General features: G+C 33.3%; 1 protein-coding gene across 3 annotated transcripts in view; it reads left to right on the forward strand.

The window, feature by feature from the left end:
- GLRA3 (glycine receptor alpha 3) overlaps nt 1-18,468 on the forward strand; it is a 175,206-nt gene that overhangs the window by 22,255 nt on the left and 134,483 nt on the right. For 2 of the 3 annotated variants that reach the window (XM_041767713.1, XM_041767714.1), the window contains exon 2: nt 13,822-13,949. In XM_041767713.1, the coding sequence (XP_041623647.1) occupies nt 13,822-13,949 (128 nt within the window). Of the gene's footprint in view, nt 1-13,821; nt 13,950-18,468 lie in introns of those variants that run through there. The other variant, XM_041767715.1, reaches the window with a different exon arrangement.

An 18,468-nucleotide genomic window follows, 5' to 3' on the forward strand; every position in this document is an offset into this window, starting at 1 on the left:
TTTCTTTCTGGAGAGCAACCATTTTTAAATGCTCATGTATTTTCCTTATTCTGATGATTATTTCCATACCCATACATCTAAATAATATCCTTATGTCATTGTTTTACATTTTGTTTCCCCTCAATTTTCTAATTTCTTTTTCTTTTTGGCTTTACTTACATTAAATACTTCTTTGAAGACTCATTTTTTTTTTCTTGCCCTCTTAATCTTACAGCTTTGTTTACACACTGTTTTCCAAACCTCACTCACCCCACACCAAAATGGCCTTCCTAGAGTTTTTTCTTCTTCTGATCAAAACTATATTGTTTTTTTGTTGAGGCCTTCTGCATAGATGTTATCTGAATAAATCACATTACTACTTTCTAAGTTCTATCAGCTCCTTCTAGGATTCTGTTTCTTGGTTTACTCCCTCATTTTGCTGCAGTATAGTCTCAATGATTTTCCGAAGAAAGCATTAATGCAGGTAGACTATTCAATTCCTTGTATTTGTGGCGCTTCATTACTGCTAACTTGGTTCACATATTGGCTTAAGTGCTAGGTTGAAAATATGAAATAAAAATATTTTTTTAAGATTTTATTCATTTATTCATGAGAGACACAGAGAGAAAGAGGCACAGACACAGACAGAGGGAGAAGCAGGCTCCATGCAGGAAACCTGACATGGGACTCAATTCCAGGTCTCCAGGACTACACCCTGGGCTGAAGGCAGCACTAAACTGCTGAGCCACCTGGGCTGCCCAAAATAAAAATAATTTTGAAAGTTTTTTCTTGATGTTTTATAACATATACAAATACTAAATACTAGGCTTAGCCTAAAGCCTAAAAGCCTAAAGCCAGTCTAATCTTGCATTTTACTTTTACTTTCAGAATCTTTCAGAATCTCTTAATTCTTAATATTTGGCAGTTTTACAACAATGGCTCTAGGCATAGTTTGTTGAATTCAGACAGCTCACTCACTTTGAAAATACTTGTTTTTATCCATTTTTGAAAAATTTCCCACCCTCTTCACCTACCTATTATTTCCTCTTTTCACCTTCCAAAATTTGTAGGAATTTCTAATTTGCTGAATCTCCTTTTCTGTTGTATTTTAGTTTCAGTCTATACTTCTTTTGTCATTTGGTATTAGTTTAATTGGACTTTGCAAAAGGGGGAAATAAATGCTATTAAACTATGCTAAAATATTTTAATTATTTACATATTTACATTTAGAGCTTTAGTTCATCTGAAATTTGTTTATATTTATATTATAAAATAGGAGATCAAGTTTAGTTATTTGCCAAAAGTTTATTATTTTTTTTAATTTTTTTTTTTTTATTTATGATAGTCACAGAGAGAGAGAGAGAGGCAGAGACACAGGCAGAGGGAGAAGCAGGCTCCAAGCACCGGGAGCCCAATGTGGGATTCGATCCCAGGTCTCCAGGATCGCGCCCTGGGCCAAAGGCAGGCGCCAAACCGCTGAGCCACCCAGGGATCCCTTGCCAAAAGATTATTGACTGATTATTGACCATTAGTCTGAAGTAGCAATTCCCTCTACTTGAATATTCGTCCTTCTGCTTCACACTCAACTCACATCTCAAGTCCTTAGCAAGTCTTTACTGACCATCCATTCCATATGTCCTCTTTCATTATTTTCTGTTTCATCATATTGACTATCTTCTAAGAATATAGAACAATTTCTAATTATCATTATTACTTACATTTTTTTGTTTGCTTATTGTGTTTCTTCTATCATAACATGAACTCCTTGGGTATAGAGATTTTATTGGTACTCTCCTCTATCTGCATCCAGAGTTTTAGGTAACTGCTTTTTACTGCATATAAGCAATTAAATGAATACAAGAATATGTGTTTTGTATGTATATATGTGCCTATATAAATATATGTATATATAAATATGTATATATTAATGTATATAAATGTACATATATATATGTATATGCACATATACTTAACATATAAGTACATATGGTTATATATATAAAATAAAATATTGAGGAACAAATTCTTTTTTTGTCTTATCTTGACAATTTGCTTATTTTACTCTTCCATCAAAATTTTGATTCTTTTTGTTTGTTTGTTTAGCTTATTCTGAGATCTTAAAAACTGGCTTTTATTGTCGTTTGGGGGAATTAAACGTAGTTTTGCTGAAAGGCTTATGCATGCAACTGTTAGTGTAATGATATATATGTATACAGCTACAGCTTTAAGTTTATAATTTTAAACTTAATTATTGTAAATGCCTAAATAACATTAAACTTGTCAGATTAAAAAATGATTTATCAACAATGTTTACAATGGAAGAAGAACATGAATTATGAACTTCAGGGAAAGTCTTTGCTATGTTTTCACTTAATCTTTTTAAGGAGGACATTTTTACTCAGAGAGGAAATATGAAGTTTTATCCAGACAAAGACTCTATGTGCTCTACTTTCCAAAGAGTGATATTCTAAATCAAATAAAGGGTACTTTTATTGCTCTCTGGAGCTACACTAAAATTGAAAGAGTTGAACACTAACTTTATCAGATAGCATCACTGGAAAAATATAACCTTATTTGAACTACTCTCTTGAAGATCCAACTTCTATGAAAATAAAATAATATTATAATTATATGATTTATTGTTAGTTTGCTGAGTTCCATATCAACCTATTTTAATTATTACACAGGATTTTCTTGGTTTAAAATATATAGTATTTTTCCCTCTAGTGACATACTTCAAGTACTATTTATTTATTTATTTCAAAAATATTTACTTAAGGTCTCCTATTTGCCAATCAATATTCCAAGTATCAGGAATACAGCAGCAAACAGCAAAATACCTGTTTTTGTGAAGTTATCATCTAGTAGAGAAAAGCATCAAAATAAAGTAAAATAAATAATATGTTAGATAATAAGTTTTATGGAGAAGAGTAAAGCAGAAAGAAAAGAGAAAATGTGACATGGAAGACATTTTTAGCTAAGTAAGTTAGACCTTTGGAGAAAGTGTCATTTGAGTGAGGACTTAAAGGTGGTGAGGTAGCAATTAATGTGGCTATCCAGAAAAGACTGTTTTAGGCAGAAGGAATGGCTAGTATGAAAGCCCTTAAAAGCCAGCATGCTCATTAAAATTTTTCAAAGAGATCATCCAGTAAAATATCATTGCAATTTTTTTTTCTCAATATAGAGAACATATCATAGGAGATAAGTTTCTCTTAGATATTTCATAACATCCTTAATTCAACAGATCCAAAATTGAACGCATTATTATAACTTTCAAATTTAGTTCCCCTTTTCACTCTGTCCTGTATCAATGAATGATATGTCCATATATATAGCTGCGCAAGCCAAAAAGGTGACTCAATATATCACTTATCTATTAACTGCATAACACAGTATTCTAAAATTTAATGATTTAAAGCAACAACAAATACTTATTAGCCTCAAATTTTCAGTGGATCAAATATTTGGGAACAGCTTAAGTTGGATCTTTCATTAGGTTACTGTCAAGATGTGAGCCATGGCTACAGTCATATGAAGGCTTGACTGGGCTAGAGAATCTGATTTCAAAGTGGCTCAGTCAAATAACTAACAATTTGGTGAATTGTTTATTGGAAGCCCTCAATTTCTCCCATGTAGCTACTTGAGTGGCTGGGAGAAGTGAGTGATCCAAAAGAGAGCTAGATGGCAAGAGCGATGTTTTATGTATGACCTAACTACAGAATTCATGTGCCATCATGAAGTCACTTTGTATAGGGAATATTCAACAGGAGAAAAATTGGGCTCTACCCTTGGAAGGGAGGAGTGTCAAAAAAAAGCCTTGATTAAATATTTTTAAAATCATCACAGTTATGTTTGAGATGTTCTTTTTGTTCACATTTGGTACCAAAACATCATAAAATTTATGGATGTTGTGTATATCTATTAGATTCTTCTACTCTTCTCCAACTCTGTTGCTATCTAAATCACTCAAACTATCCTCAGCTTTCATCTTTACCACTGGAATAGTTTCCAAATGGGGCTTTAAGCAAAAGTCCATGTGTGATCTATAAGGGGGTTCATGATCTGATACGTACAACTCTCCAGCCTCATTTGTTATTAATATTGACACTCTTTGACCCTATTCCAGACACATTAATATTCTTTTAGTCTCTGGTACTTTTATTGAAACCATGAATTCTGAGATATTTTATCTTGTATCTATCCATTCAGTCTTTTCCTGTGTGAAATTCTGGACTACGATGTCAACTGCCCCTCCTCCTAGAAATTTTCACTGACTTTTACATAACTTGATAGACTTCTTTTGAATTATTTAAAGTTTGGCTAGAATACCAAAACTTAAACCAAACTACTAAACAAGAAATGGCATAAACTCAAAATTACTTTATTCACTCAATAGTTTAATTCTGAAAGACTTAATGTTCTGAATGAGAATTTAATTATTTAAGGGCAAACTAGTGTGTCAGTTGAATCCCTTACAACTGTACATTTGCAATGTGACTTTGAACCTCTTCAGCTAAAGTAGTTTCAACCATAAGTTGAATCCATGAACTATGATGGGTCAATCATATCTTTTTCTTTTATGCTGCTCAATCTTTCCTGAATATCCCCTGTAATTTTCTACACTTGAGTATCATGGAATACTATTATAACAAAATTCAGGGCCTTTTTATGTATTAGCTTGAGTGAATTTCTCTTATTTCACTTAAAAATATCCCTGACCAAAGGAGTCATGGTATCAAATGCAAAGTCCAAAATTTAGCATAAAGACTTGGCCATTTTTTGAAACATATATATAGATTGTGTCATTCGTTTTACTAAACTTATCTATAAAAAATGTGTGCCACTTAAAGTCTCTGTTTCAATACTGGTAAAAGAATATCTGTCTTGCCCAATACAAAACAATTAGTTAATGACAAAACTGGAAACAAAGCTTCCTGACTATCCATCTGGAACCTCAGCCATTGTACCATGATGACTTCCAATTAATTATCCTATGTACTAAACACATAACAAAAACTATTAAGTCTATTCTAAGTAATTTCCAATGTTTCTGAAACACTTAATTAGTTTTCTTTAAAATAAATAAGTCATTAAGGAGCTACAAATCAGTGAGCTAATTAACTGTGTTATGGCCTTTTAGTTCTTTCAGTTGAAATAAGCTAATGCCAAAATTATAAAGAAATAAAATATTACTCATGAGGATAAACAGTGTATAGAAGTTATAGCAGAAGTTTTCATAGAAGTTATAACAATTAGCATAAATTTTAAGCACAATATTCTACAAGTGTCTAGTAAAACTAAGTTCATGACAAAAATAAATTTTGTAGATAAAAAAGATTGTTTAAAGATTAGAGTTAAGACATTTCAAATGATTGCATTATCTAATCCTCTGTTTGTATTTTTACTATTAAATGGAATCCTCCTTCTATGCACAAACAACATGTAATTATCACTAACAACTAGCAAGTATTGAACAGAGACACCATAGGCTCTAAAAAGCACTAATTTATGTAAACACTGAATGTAGACATAACTGCAATATCACCATGATATTCCAATTTACAACCTTCCAGTTCTACTATTAAGTGATGATTTCATGATTTGATGATTTAAGTTTGTCTTGCAGATTTCTATATCTTGATTTTTTTCTATTTCTAAATAGTTGTTCTAAGATTGTCTTTGGTTATTTGTTAGCATTACTCCCAACTTGGATAGAAGGAAAGTTGGACCCTCTCTCGTGTTAAGCACATACTCTAGGCATGATTACTGCTAGACTTGGAGGGTCATAGTCTAATGTTTGACCTCTCCATCATTATATTTAGTTCTTTTTTTTTTCAAAAATATTTGTTCAGTTATTACTTTGGATGATCTGGATTTCTTCTGGGTCTATTAAAACATTTGGAACAGTCATGATTTGCTTAAATAATAGATCCTAAAAAGTAGGAGATAGACATTGATTGATTAATTCTATTAAAATGACAATTGCAATTGTATTAAGTGCTACTAATCAAGAAGCACAAATGTGGGAAATATTTTAACAAGGTTTTACAAAATCAGAGCGAATAGTTAGGAATTCTTGAGAAAATGATACTTAAGCTTAGATCATAAAGGTAATTAGAAGTTAGATTGTACCAGAGGCATTGAAGAGAACATGGTGAGAAGTAGTTGTATTACAGATCTAAATTAGAAGGTAGAGCCAAGTTGATTGATATGATGTGAAATAAGAAGAGGAGGCAAGATTACCAAAGATTTTTATCCCAAGAAATGGAAAGATGGAGTTGCCATTACCCAAGTTTGAAAAAAAATGAAAAAAGAACAAGTGTGTATGGGAATGTAAGTTTGATTTATGTTTGCTCTTATTAGGGAGCTGGGTTGCCAGCAATCTGTGATTAATTTATTCTAGTTTCAGAAATTGAGATGATTCTAAGCTATGCCTACTCTCCTGCTAAGGCCTCTACATTTCTGGTTCATTCTTACTCAAAGAATATCTTTGAGATCTTAAAACCACTTATAAGAGCTCATCCTTTGAATGAGTCCTGGAATACAGTGTTTGTCCCCATAAATCCATAAAGCTTTCAGAACTTTTACACAGATTGTAAACTACTCAGGCACCACTCAAGTTTATTCTCACCCCTGAGAAATGCAGCTCTTAGATACTTGGCTCCTTTCTGTGAATTTCTTTCATCTTAGGTCACAGCCATGTTATTTTCTACTGTATTTTTAGCTCTTCAATGTAGATTTGTTTTAAACTAGTTGTTTTCAGTGTAAAGTTCCATTTGTTTAAAATATTGCTTTATACATTTAATGTTTAAGTGGCTCGGCAATAAATCTTTCTATACCTTTGTTTCTTCGCCTGTAATACATGGATTGTTATATCTAACCTGCAACATTGTTATGAAAATTAAATGATATCATGTATACATGCTTGAGAGATCAGGAAGCAGCTATAATACTTATCATATTTATTATAAATTAAAATAGCCTAGGCCCCACCAAACTGCAGATATGAGTTCAGAAATGAGATAACTTTAAAATGATAATCGTATTTGACTGGCATATTGCTCACAGTAGCAAGAATCAAGATCCTAGTGCCTTGTTAATTTTTAGTTATTTTTCAGAGTCTCCAGAGGTATGCCACAATAGTCCTTTTATATTCCTTCACTATGGTCTCCTTTTAAAATAATTAGTACCATCAAACTATCAACTTAAAGCCTGCTTCACTGCATGTGTCTTCATGGCAAAAAATGATTCCTTTTATAAGGCAGAATGCTTTCATGTGAAATACTCAAAACTTCACATATTCCCAGATGTCCCAGTTTCTCTTTAATTCTCTTAATGAGACTGAAGCCATAAAGAAATGGTTAGAATGCACATCTTTTCCATTCTGCTTTGTTTTTTGAACAGATATCAATTGCTTATATTTTTTAAAACTCACAAAGTTCCTAATAGTAACTGAATTTTTTTTTTTTCACAAAGAACTATAGCCCCATGAGAATGGTTGTGGAGCCATAAAATAGAGGATAAGCTCTTTTTCTCCATCATACCCTGAGCCTGAGGAGCCTGGGCATTGATTTATTCCCCACAAGTCACCCTTTCTTCTGTGCAAATCAATTCACAAAAATAGATGCATGGAGATTTGTGAGCAAGACTTATCTCAAACTCTCTTCATGTTGCCCAGCTATGTTTTTCATATTTTCTCTCAATTTTAAGGTGCATTTAGCAGAGGTAAATAGATATTGAAAATTATCCTAAATTCATCTTAAAAGCATCCATATTTAATTTTTATTTCTGTCCTCCAAAAGCAGATGTTTTATTTTCTTATCTCATTGAGGAGGACAAAGGGAAGAGAAGAGGAGAGAAAGGGACATGTTTTTGATGAATTGTGATTTTTTAAATTACAATTTTTAATATATAATCATATATATTTATATGATTATATATTTAATATGTAATCATATATATTTATACGATTATATATATTTAATATATATGATATATATAATCATATATATATCATATATATATATATATATATATATATAGAGAGAGAGAGAGAGAGAGTGAGCATGAGCAGGGCAGGGAGGGGTACAGGGAGAGGAGAGAGAGAATCCTAAATAAGCTCCATGCCCATTATAGAGCCAATCTTTTGACCAGGAGAGCATGACCTGACCTGAAACCAAGAGTCAGAAGCATAACCAACTGAGCTGCCCGTATGCCCCAAATTTTGATATTTTAATTCAAATCTTAAGAAAGCAGGTTTCTGCAAGTATCTCAGAAATTGAAGTCTCTGAACTTTCAAGTAGCTTGTCTTTATACAAATAAGAATACATAAAATACTTAGCTGGAACAAATATTTATTGATGGGACTGTATATGAGTCCACACACAGTTGCCAAGAAGAGTTAATAGTAAATAGTTAATAAGAGGTAAGAATAAATAGTAAATATAAGAAATAGTAAAAATAATAAATACAGTACTTGGTGCAGTAGAGGAAAGAAGAGCCAAGTGTGGAGGCAGACGAATGAACAGATTTGAGACGTTCATAAATAGAAGCCTTCTAACAATTTCAAAGCTGCTTCTTTCAAAAGTATTGATCATTAGTAATTTGCTAAGAACCTTAGTAACTTGCTATAACTATGGTAATTTTATTGATAGATATTTGGACAAAAATAATGAATTTCTTAATAAACAGTTTCTTATCCCAAATTCATTCTACATTAATCTTATATGCCTTCTCACTGCCTTCTCCTGTCCTGGATTTTAACAACTCAAAAAAAAAAAGTTTTAAAATATGTTTGTACAGATGACAATGTTGACTAAAAATTAGAGAAAGAGAGACCTCTGGGTGGCTCAGTCAGTTAAGTGTCCAGTCAGTTAAGCGTCAGGTCATGATCTCCCATATCCATAACCTGTATGCCTTTCAGAAAAAAGGGATAGATGATGGAGAGATGCTTTTCAGCCAATTACTCCATGTTGTTTTGTGGGCAATAATTCCTTCTGAGTCAAAATTGTGAATCTTTAGTAATAAAATCAATTGTCTCTAAGCGCTTGGATAGTTCTTATGTCATTGAAAGGAACATAACTAATAGAATTGGAAAATTTCTCTGCTCCGAATTTTCTCATTTTTTACAAGCATCATTCTGCAAAGCTTGATTGTGAATCCCTGTTACAAAGCATGGCGATTTTGCTCTCAGTGGTAGGAAGAAGGGAGACAATCATTCTCTTCACTATAACCTCACTTTTCAGCTCCTGCTCACTAATACTTCTCAGGGATTCTCTGTAGACTTCAGATGGGCCAAAACAGAGTAATCTATTGAACTATGAATACTGTAAAACTTCAAATTTGTGTTCTATGTATGTTAGCTTTTTAGCACAGTGCTTTGCACCTAATAAATTATGAGAACTCAAAATTCATTGTTTCAATATTTAACAGATATTTAAGTGCATTTGACATGAGAAAGGATATTTTTACATAATAAAAATGCACTATAACTTTAGATTCAAAATAAATAAATAAAAATAAATAAATAAATAAAAATAAATAAAATAAAAAGTTCTCTCAGTTTTACAGACGTCTTTAAATCCTTTCCACCATAAAAGCAGTGAGAAACTACCAAAAAATGTGACAACCAATTTTTTTCAGAACTCTGGCATTTCACCAGAGATTTGCAGGAATATATGAAGTAGTTTAATCAAGAAAAATAGCTGAATCTTGGTAAGAATAGTGGGATTTGTGGCTATAACTTATCCTATTCTTGTCCTCCTTACTTAGCTCCCTGGTAGCATTGTAAACCAATGGCCTGCAATTACAGTAAAAACCAACAACCTGGAAGCTAGTAGAGTGGATAGGAAGGAGTTTGAATTCGTTTAAAGCCTCATTGTTGAAGAACTGTCACTATTTGACCTGCCTGGAGGTTCTCTGGAAGACTCCATTAGCAAGACTCCTTTAGACCTAACTTGGAGCTCACTCAGCATAAGTCTTTTTCCTGGGAATGTTTGTCAAAAGCATTTAGAGGCAACGTTCTAATTTCACAGGTGCCTGAGGCAGTGAGTAACAGTGGGAGCAAACAATAGACTAACCAAAAAGCTTAAAAGGAAAAGCAATGGAATTGATATGCCCATAGGGGTTTGGAAAAGCCCACACATTTCCAGGTATCTAGAAGACTACATATATGTATGGGGCTGTGAGCATGCCCAGCATTATGGGCCTAACTGAATCCTTTCAAAATTCATATGTTGAAATCCTAACTCCTGATGCCTAAGAATGTGCCTTTATTTGGAGATAATTAAGATAAAACTAGGTTCTATGGGTTGGTCCTAATCAAGGACTGGTGTCCTTCTAAGAAGAGGAGATTAGGACACAGACACACAGAGAGGAAGAAATAGAAGAGGACCATCTGCAAGCCATGGAGGGAACCTGTCAGAGGAAATTAGCCCTGCCAACAATGTGGTCTTGGTCCTCTAGCCCCCAGAATTGTGAGAAAATTAATTTATGTCGTTTAAGCTACTCAGTCTGTGGTACTTTGTTAAGACTGCCCTAGCAAACTAATATACATAGAGTTAGTTGTGTGCATACTCAAGAAAGACCTGAGAAGACCTTAAGTTCTGGCTGGCCTTGAACCCCTGTGCAAATGGCAAATCAAGGTGAAGGCAGAGTTGTCAACTGCTGACTCAGTGTTGAAGGTGTGACCCCATAAACACAGAGCCTCCAGAAAATACTGGGGGATTTATTGGTTTTAGGAATTTAAGAAAATCCCTGTCCAATTTTTAGGTGATTTCTAAGCCACCCACACAGATATTTCTATAGTCATACACAATAAGGAATGTAGACTTTACAGAATTAGTTCAGAAAAGCCAATTTAAGAAAAAAAACAAAAACAAAAAACAGACAGTGGCAACAAACCCTAGGAAGGAGGGAGAATATGATTTAGAGAGTAACCATACTATATTATTTAAAATGTCCCATTTTCAGTAAAAATATTATGAGATATTTAAAGAAAAAAAAGTATGGTTCATACACAGGGGAAAAAAGGGCAATCAACAGAATCTTCCCTGAGAAAGCAAAGACAGTGGAATTACTAAACAAGACTTTAAACTAGTTTGTTTTAAAGATTTATTTATTTATGTTAGAGAGGATGGGGAATAGCAGAGGGAGAGAGAGAAGCAGACTCCTCATTGGGTTTGGAGCCTGATACAGGGCTCAATCCCACAACCCTGAGATCATGACCTGAGCCAAAATCAAGAGTCAATTGCTTAACCCACTGAGCCACCCAGGTGCCCCAGACTTTAAACCAGTTATTTTAAATACATTTTTTAAAAACTAGAGCCTTCTGTCCAAAGAACTAAAAATAAAGTATGACAATAATATCTCTGCAATGCAAAATACCAACAAAGAGATAGAAAATACAAAGAAGAACAAAAGAGCAGTTCTCGAGTTGAAAACTGGAATAACAACAACAACAAAAAAGTGGAATAGGGATCCCTGGGTGGCGCAGCGGTTTAGCGCCTGCCTTTGGCCCAGGGCGCGATCCTGGAGACCCAGGATCGAGTCCCACGTCGGGCTCCCGGTGCATGGAGCCTGCTGCTCCCTCTGCCTATGTCTCTCTGCCTCTTCTCTCTCTCTCTCTCTATGTGACTATCGTAAATAAATAAAAATTAAAAAAAAAGTGGAATAACTAAATGAAAAACTCCCTGGAAGGCTAGTGCTTACTTCCTATGACTGCTATAACAATTACAACGAACAACAGTGATTTATTCTTCCACAGTTCCGGAGGCCAGGAGTCTAAAGTCAGTTCACTGGGACCAAAACAAGGTGTGAGTAGGACCGAGTGCCCTCCAGAGGCTCTAGAAGAGAGAATGTGTTCCTTCGTTTTCCTGGCTCTGTTGACTGCTGGTATTTCTTGGCTATGCACATCACTCTAATACTCTTTGCCTCTCTGGTCACAGTGCCTTCCCCCTCCTGTCTGTGTGTAGTCAAATATGCCTCTGCCTCTTTTATAAAAATACAGGTCATTGCACACAGGGCTAATTTGGATAATCTAGAATTATCTTCCCCATATAGTGCAAAATGTGAGGGATTGTCAGTTTAGCATACATAGTATTCTATCGTTTTTTAAAAGGTGAAGCAAAGGGTATAATTCGTTCAGGTCAAAGTAAATTGGTTTATTTGTTGTTAGGAGAATGTAGAAGTTTATTTTCTGATAACCGAAAGGAAGGATTTTGTAAAAGAAATGTGGGGAATGGTTTAGAAGCAGAAATCTGTAGTTATGAGAGTTCTCGGGCTATGGGAAATAAGGAAATACTACTTAAGAGGACAGGTGAAAGTTACTTAAAACCAGATGGTAGAGGAAGTTCTAGAGTTATTGAGAATGTAGTGGTCTTTTTATGATATCATCATCATCATCATCATCATCATCATCATTATTACATTGGAATAAACTTTTCAGAGATCTGGGTGACAGGGAGTTCAACTGACCAGTAATAATCAGAGGTAAAAGGTTACAAAATAATGTGGAGCCAAAACAATAGGGAGAAGAGAAACTTCTTGTCAGGCAAAAAGCATGAGAGTCAGAAAGAGAGCCGCTGGGCTGATAAGTGGCTTAGAATGTCCAGAACTAGATAGAAACTTTGGAGCTGCACAATAGTTAATGGATGCTGTTAGCTGTGATCCTCCACTTTCAGAAACATCAATCTCACATTATGATTGATATTGGATTTTAAAATTGTGCCTCTGTGTGTGGTAGACAATTCAACAGTGATGGCTGTAAGACCCATTTTCACTACTTATTAAAAATTCTGGCAGGAGGAATTTGATACTGCTGAGTTCAAGCTGTGACCACAGAGGCTCAGGGCCTGGCAATGCTCTGAGTTGAGTGACAGAGCTGGGAGGATCTGATGACTGACAATCTCCAGGAAGTAACATCAGCTAGAATATATCAGTTTCAAACACATGTGTGCTCAGGAAGTCTGTTGCACTTCCCTGAGCAAAGCTCTATGGATAAAAAGAATTATTTGATCTTAACAAGCAGACCCTGGCCTTCTGTGGACCAGCCTAGGTAAATGAGGAGCTGGATGGGGTGCAGCGACACTTTTGTGCTTCTAGGATGAGCAGCTGCATAAAGCAGAAAATGTCTGAATGAAAAAAAAGTACAGTAACTCTTTACTTTCCTGGACACACATTCTTATTGTATAATAACCAGGTGCACTGATCACATTGATGGTGATTTCTCAATCTTAATGCACAAATTTTAGATCCGAATAAAAGGTGCTGTAGATGAATGATATAAAGTGAAAGCAGAATGAATTTAACTGGGTATATTACTAATATAGGAAGCCTCTAATTGAAGAAAAGAACATTACTGCTTAATCTGTAGGACAGAAGTTTTATTACCATTGAGAAGACTTCTCAAAACTTGAAAGGTGATGGTTTTCCCTCAATAAGAGCAGTAAGAATTATATCTCACAGCTTAATTTTCTTTTTTTTTCTTATGCCTGAATCTCTAAGACACTTTTAAATAAAAATTACAATTAGAAGTCAAACTTGGGTGACTACAAATTTTGAAAGCCTACTAATTTGGAAATGCCTTTATTTCCAGACTTACCACAAGATAATGTCACCTCTGATCTTTGGGCTGAATACATGTGAAACCTAATAAATACTGACTGTAGATCTATAAAGACCTATCTGTCATTATGATAACATTCACTGTATATGTAGAGAAAGTTTTCCTTTTTGTTTTAAAAGGTATTTTTGCTTACCATTTTTATTTGCTATTTATGGTGACAATTATTAGGAAGACTTTGTTATCGTTTTTTGGTAAAATCTGAATGTTCTCATTTATAGCTTGGTTGCAACAAAGGAAACAGACAGTGCAAGATCTCGAAGTGCTCCAATGTCACCTTCTGACTTTCTGGATAAATTAATGGGGAGAACATCAGGATATGATGCAAGAATTAGACCCAACTTTAAAGGTAATTGTTCTGTTTACTATTCTATGTGAAATGTGTTCTGAATATGCTTTAACAAGATAAATCTTCAGATTAATTCCACCAAAAATTCTCATGCTAATTTCCAGTAATCTTCCAAGTACTGTGGTATCATAGATATGTCTTGAGAGAAAAAAAAATCTATTCTCATGTTAATAACTCTCTGAAATTATCTTCTTTGGACCACGAGTGTTTCTTTGTCTTCTTTGTTATAATACTTGTGTCATGATGATTCATTTTAGGAAATTATTTTTTGTAGATATTCCTACAATATACTCCTAGTCACTGGAAAGGAAGCTTCTTTAAATCTGGTAATAACCATATTTTAAATTCCCCACAGCAAGACTCTATATTGTGGGGAACCAAACAGTTGTTGAATTTTTGTACTGGGAAGGGTCTGGATAACTAAAAACGACTGATAACATTTAAAAAATTATTCCATCTACCAAATGTTTTACCTAAATTTATAGGAAAGAGTGTAATTGCCAATTCATATGTACTCTTTTTTAATCTTCTGTTTAATATAGTGATAAGCAACATTTTTATACAGGTCATATGTAGATTATTCAGAACCATGATATGTCCTAGGGTAAAAGATTAGAAAGCTACTTCCATGCTCATACTTCTTTAATATCTCTGGGATATTATTCTATTTCAAAAAAGAAAATAATCCAAATTATAAGAATACCTACCGTTTCCATGAGATTCAGTCAAGCTATTTTCATTTTTAAAAGAGAAAGGAAATACAATGTAGTCTATAATTATTTTCCCTGAATTTGTTTTTATGGGAGAAAAAAGAAAAAGAATTGCTTAGCAGTTGTTTAAGGATTGTTTAGAAAGACTAATAAAAGCCAAGAATGGGTAGCAGGAGAAAAAAAATAGTAAAATTTGTTGATAATTCTTAAGTAAAAATTATGAATTGCTTCAATTTTAAAATGATTTTGACCCATAGATTGCATGCTTTGATTTGTCTTTAAGCATTTTGACTGTAATATTTTTACTTTATTTTTATATTTTTTGAACATAAATATGTATATATTTTTTAGGATTTTGTTTATTTATTTATTTTAGAAAATTCTCTAGAATTTTCTAGAGAGATAGAGAGAGCATGAGCAGTGGAAGTGGCAGAGGGAGAGGGAGAAGGAGCGGGAGAATCCGAAGCAGGCTCCATACTCAGTGCCATGCTGTAGGGGGGTACACCATCTCATGACCTTGAGATCATGACCTGAGCTGAAGGCGAGAGTCTGATGCTTAATCAACTGAGCCATCCAGGTGCCCCAACCATAAATATTTTTAACTACATGAGAGGAAAACGCTAAATGTAAGCTGTGAGAAAATAGTACAGCTTAAGAGATATCATACACAAATGAAATGAGTTTTTGGCATTATGAGGATCTTCTACAAAATGAGGAAAAGCAGTATCCCTGACATTAGGTAGAAAACTAACTTTGAATGGATCTTGAAAAATATTCAGTTGTCATATCAGTAAACAGCAAGAAACATAATCAGTAATTATTGGATTCATTATGGTGATTCTATTCAGTGATTCAGAAGTATTGCTTTGTTTTCACTGAAAACTAATGAGGAAAATGTACTCAGTTTTTAAATGTATGTGAACGTTTTTAAAAATCACATAAACAGACTCAATGGATATCTTAATAAAAATGCAGGTGAGTTACCACAAAATAGCACCTGTGCCTTTGCTACTCTCTTGGAAAATTTACTTTTATTTTATCATTTCAATTATTTAACAAAGGAAATTTTAAATCATCTTAAATGTGATTAATATTTCTATTTATGTGTGAGGCTGGGAAAGGACTGAAAAGATTTGGTCTTTCTTAAAATAAGTGCTGATTTTTTTAAATAAAAATATACTTCTAAAAACTAGCTGATAACCAAACCCAGTTTAGAAGTTAGTATATTTTTTTAATTGTGTATAGGAGAATCAAGTTTTACTTCCCAGTGCCTTTAAAGGAATAGAAAAGAAAGGGGAGGGGGGATTTCTCTCCTTTAAGATTTTTCAAGATATCTTATACTCTGAGTATCAGAAAAGCAAGTGGATGCTCATTTGATTACCATAAATCATGTCAGTCTTTAAAAAGGATACCTTAATGGATTAATTCTTAGCTAACACTCTTGTTTTTTCACCTCTTGCTAGAGTCAAATATTGTTGTCTCTGGGGTAGTTCACAGCCTCCTCCCCAAATTAGGCACATTCAACAGTGAGTGTCATTTCGTTGAATAAAATAAATGATAATCTGACCATCATTTCATTGCCTAATATTGGAAATAAATAAAATATATTTAAATATTTTTTGAGGTTTTATATACTAACAAACTAAATCCAAGATCTGTCAGAAGATGATTAGACAGAAAGGAAGGTCAGCCCTTCTATTGTCAGGTACCTAGGGACCCACTACCCCTCTTTAAGAAAGAAGCTCATAAAAAGTGTGGAGAAACTGTTCTAGTAGCATTCCACTCAGTTTTTCTTTGTAGTAGCTCACAAGACTAAAAATACATGTCTCCTTCACCTGCCATATTGATTGTTTTTCCCATTGTTTATCTTTTTTTAAAGGAATTTACCTAGCTAATCAAATAAACTAATTTAAACTGGGTATTATATATATACTCCACCTCTCAATTTGTCAGACAAGAAATTAATACTCTAAAGCTTTAGAGACATGAATATCAGTAGCAGATATTCCACTAGTCTGTTCTTGTTTTTTTCCTTAATAAGCAAAATTAAGTAATTTTATTTAAAAAAAAATAGGGGTGGGAATTTGCCAAAACAGATGTAACCATATATTACAATAACTTAATTGATTTAGTCCTCTCATCTTCATAGATTAAAATGTTAATAAAAATAACATTTTTATTAATAGAAATTTTTTCTATTTCTATTCTATTTCTATTATGTCTATAAGTAGAAGCTGATTTACCTGGATAATTGCTCAGGCAATGGGCAAGTGTATTCAGAATATAAAAGCATCGGAAAAAAAACTCTCGGGGGTTTATTCTCTCAGGGATTTACAAATTTTGTGAGAGAAAAACAAAATCTCAGTATTGATCCTCTCAGACAATTTACAGAGAATAAGTGAGAATGTTCAATTTCATTAGCTTCAATCTCAGTGAAATACAAAGTATATTACTAATGTGATAGTATTTTCACCTTTCAAAATATCAACATTTAAAATTATGTTAACTATTCCAGCTCAAATGAATTATTATGAAATTTATTTCTGGAATACTGATTTCAAATTTATGATTGTTTTTACAAGTACATATACATCAAGGTATCTTGCAGACTCTAGTGGAGAACAACTATGAAACAATATAAATTGACTTTATTAAAATGTTACTTTGACTTTGTTCTTTTATATACTGCTAACAAAAATATCTAGATGTAGACATTTTTCTTTAAGGTAAATTATGATACTATTTATATATATTTTTAAAGATTCTATTTATTTATTCATGAAAGACACAGAGAGAGAGAGAGAGGCAGAGATGCAGGCAGAGAGAGACGCAGGCTCCACGCAGGGAGCCCAACATGGGACTCGATTCCGGGACTCCAGGATCACCCCCTGGGCTGAAGGCAGACGCTAAAACGCTGAGCCACTTAGGGATCCCCCAATTTATATTTTTATGTCGCATTTTTCTAAAACAACCTATACCTTTAAAAAAATCTGACCTGTTTAAGATTAAATATTTTAAATAAATTATTAAAATATAACACACAAAAGTAGGAATAAATAGTTATCTTAAAACTCCTTAAGTTGGCACCAAGCATAGATAGGACAGCCTCTTCCATCAAAAATTATCTTAGTAATTAAATTAAATATAACTATTAGCTACTTATAAAAATAAATATTGATAGAAATTAAAACATTTAAATGCCTAACTCACTAAACATTATCTTTCTTGTTCAGTATTATTCAATTGTTTTCTTCCTCTTCAGAATGCTTGTAACTTATATTAAATTTTGATAAGAATCAGGTTTCTCAAAAAAAAATCTCTTTGCCTTTAGGATAATTTGAGTACAAAAACAATTCCAAATCTAGATCATATCTTAGTTCTGCTTAATATAATGATTTCTTGAACTATTATAAAGAATACACTTAATAATAACAATAAGGTCTAGAAATAATCTGAGTAGGGGTAGCTGGGTGGCTTATTTGGTTAAGCATCCAACTCTCAATTTCAGCCCAGGTCATAAATAATCTCAAGGTCATGATGTCAGGGTGGTAAAAGGGAGCCCTGCTTTGCACTCCTCACTGAGCATGGAGCCTGCTTAAGATTCTCTCTCCCTCTCCTTCTGCCCACCTCCCTATAATAAATAAATAAACAAATAAACAAACAAATAAATAAATAAATAATCTGAGAGCCTGCTAAAAAGAATTAGCAAGTAAAGCTCCAATGTCACAAAACTTGTTAATCCTTCGACAAATATTAGAGTTTTGCACAAATCATTATTTCAAAAATTTGGTCTTAGAGAGCAGGAATGA

The sequence above is a fragment of the Vulpes lagopus genome, chromosome 8, assembly GCF_018345385.1.
Source record: "Vulpes lagopus strain Blue_001 chromosome 8, ASM1834538v1, whole genome shotgun sequence".
Taxonomy (NCBI): domain Eukaryota; kingdom Metazoa; phylum Chordata; class Mammalia; order Carnivora; family Canidae; genus Vulpes; species Vulpes lagopus.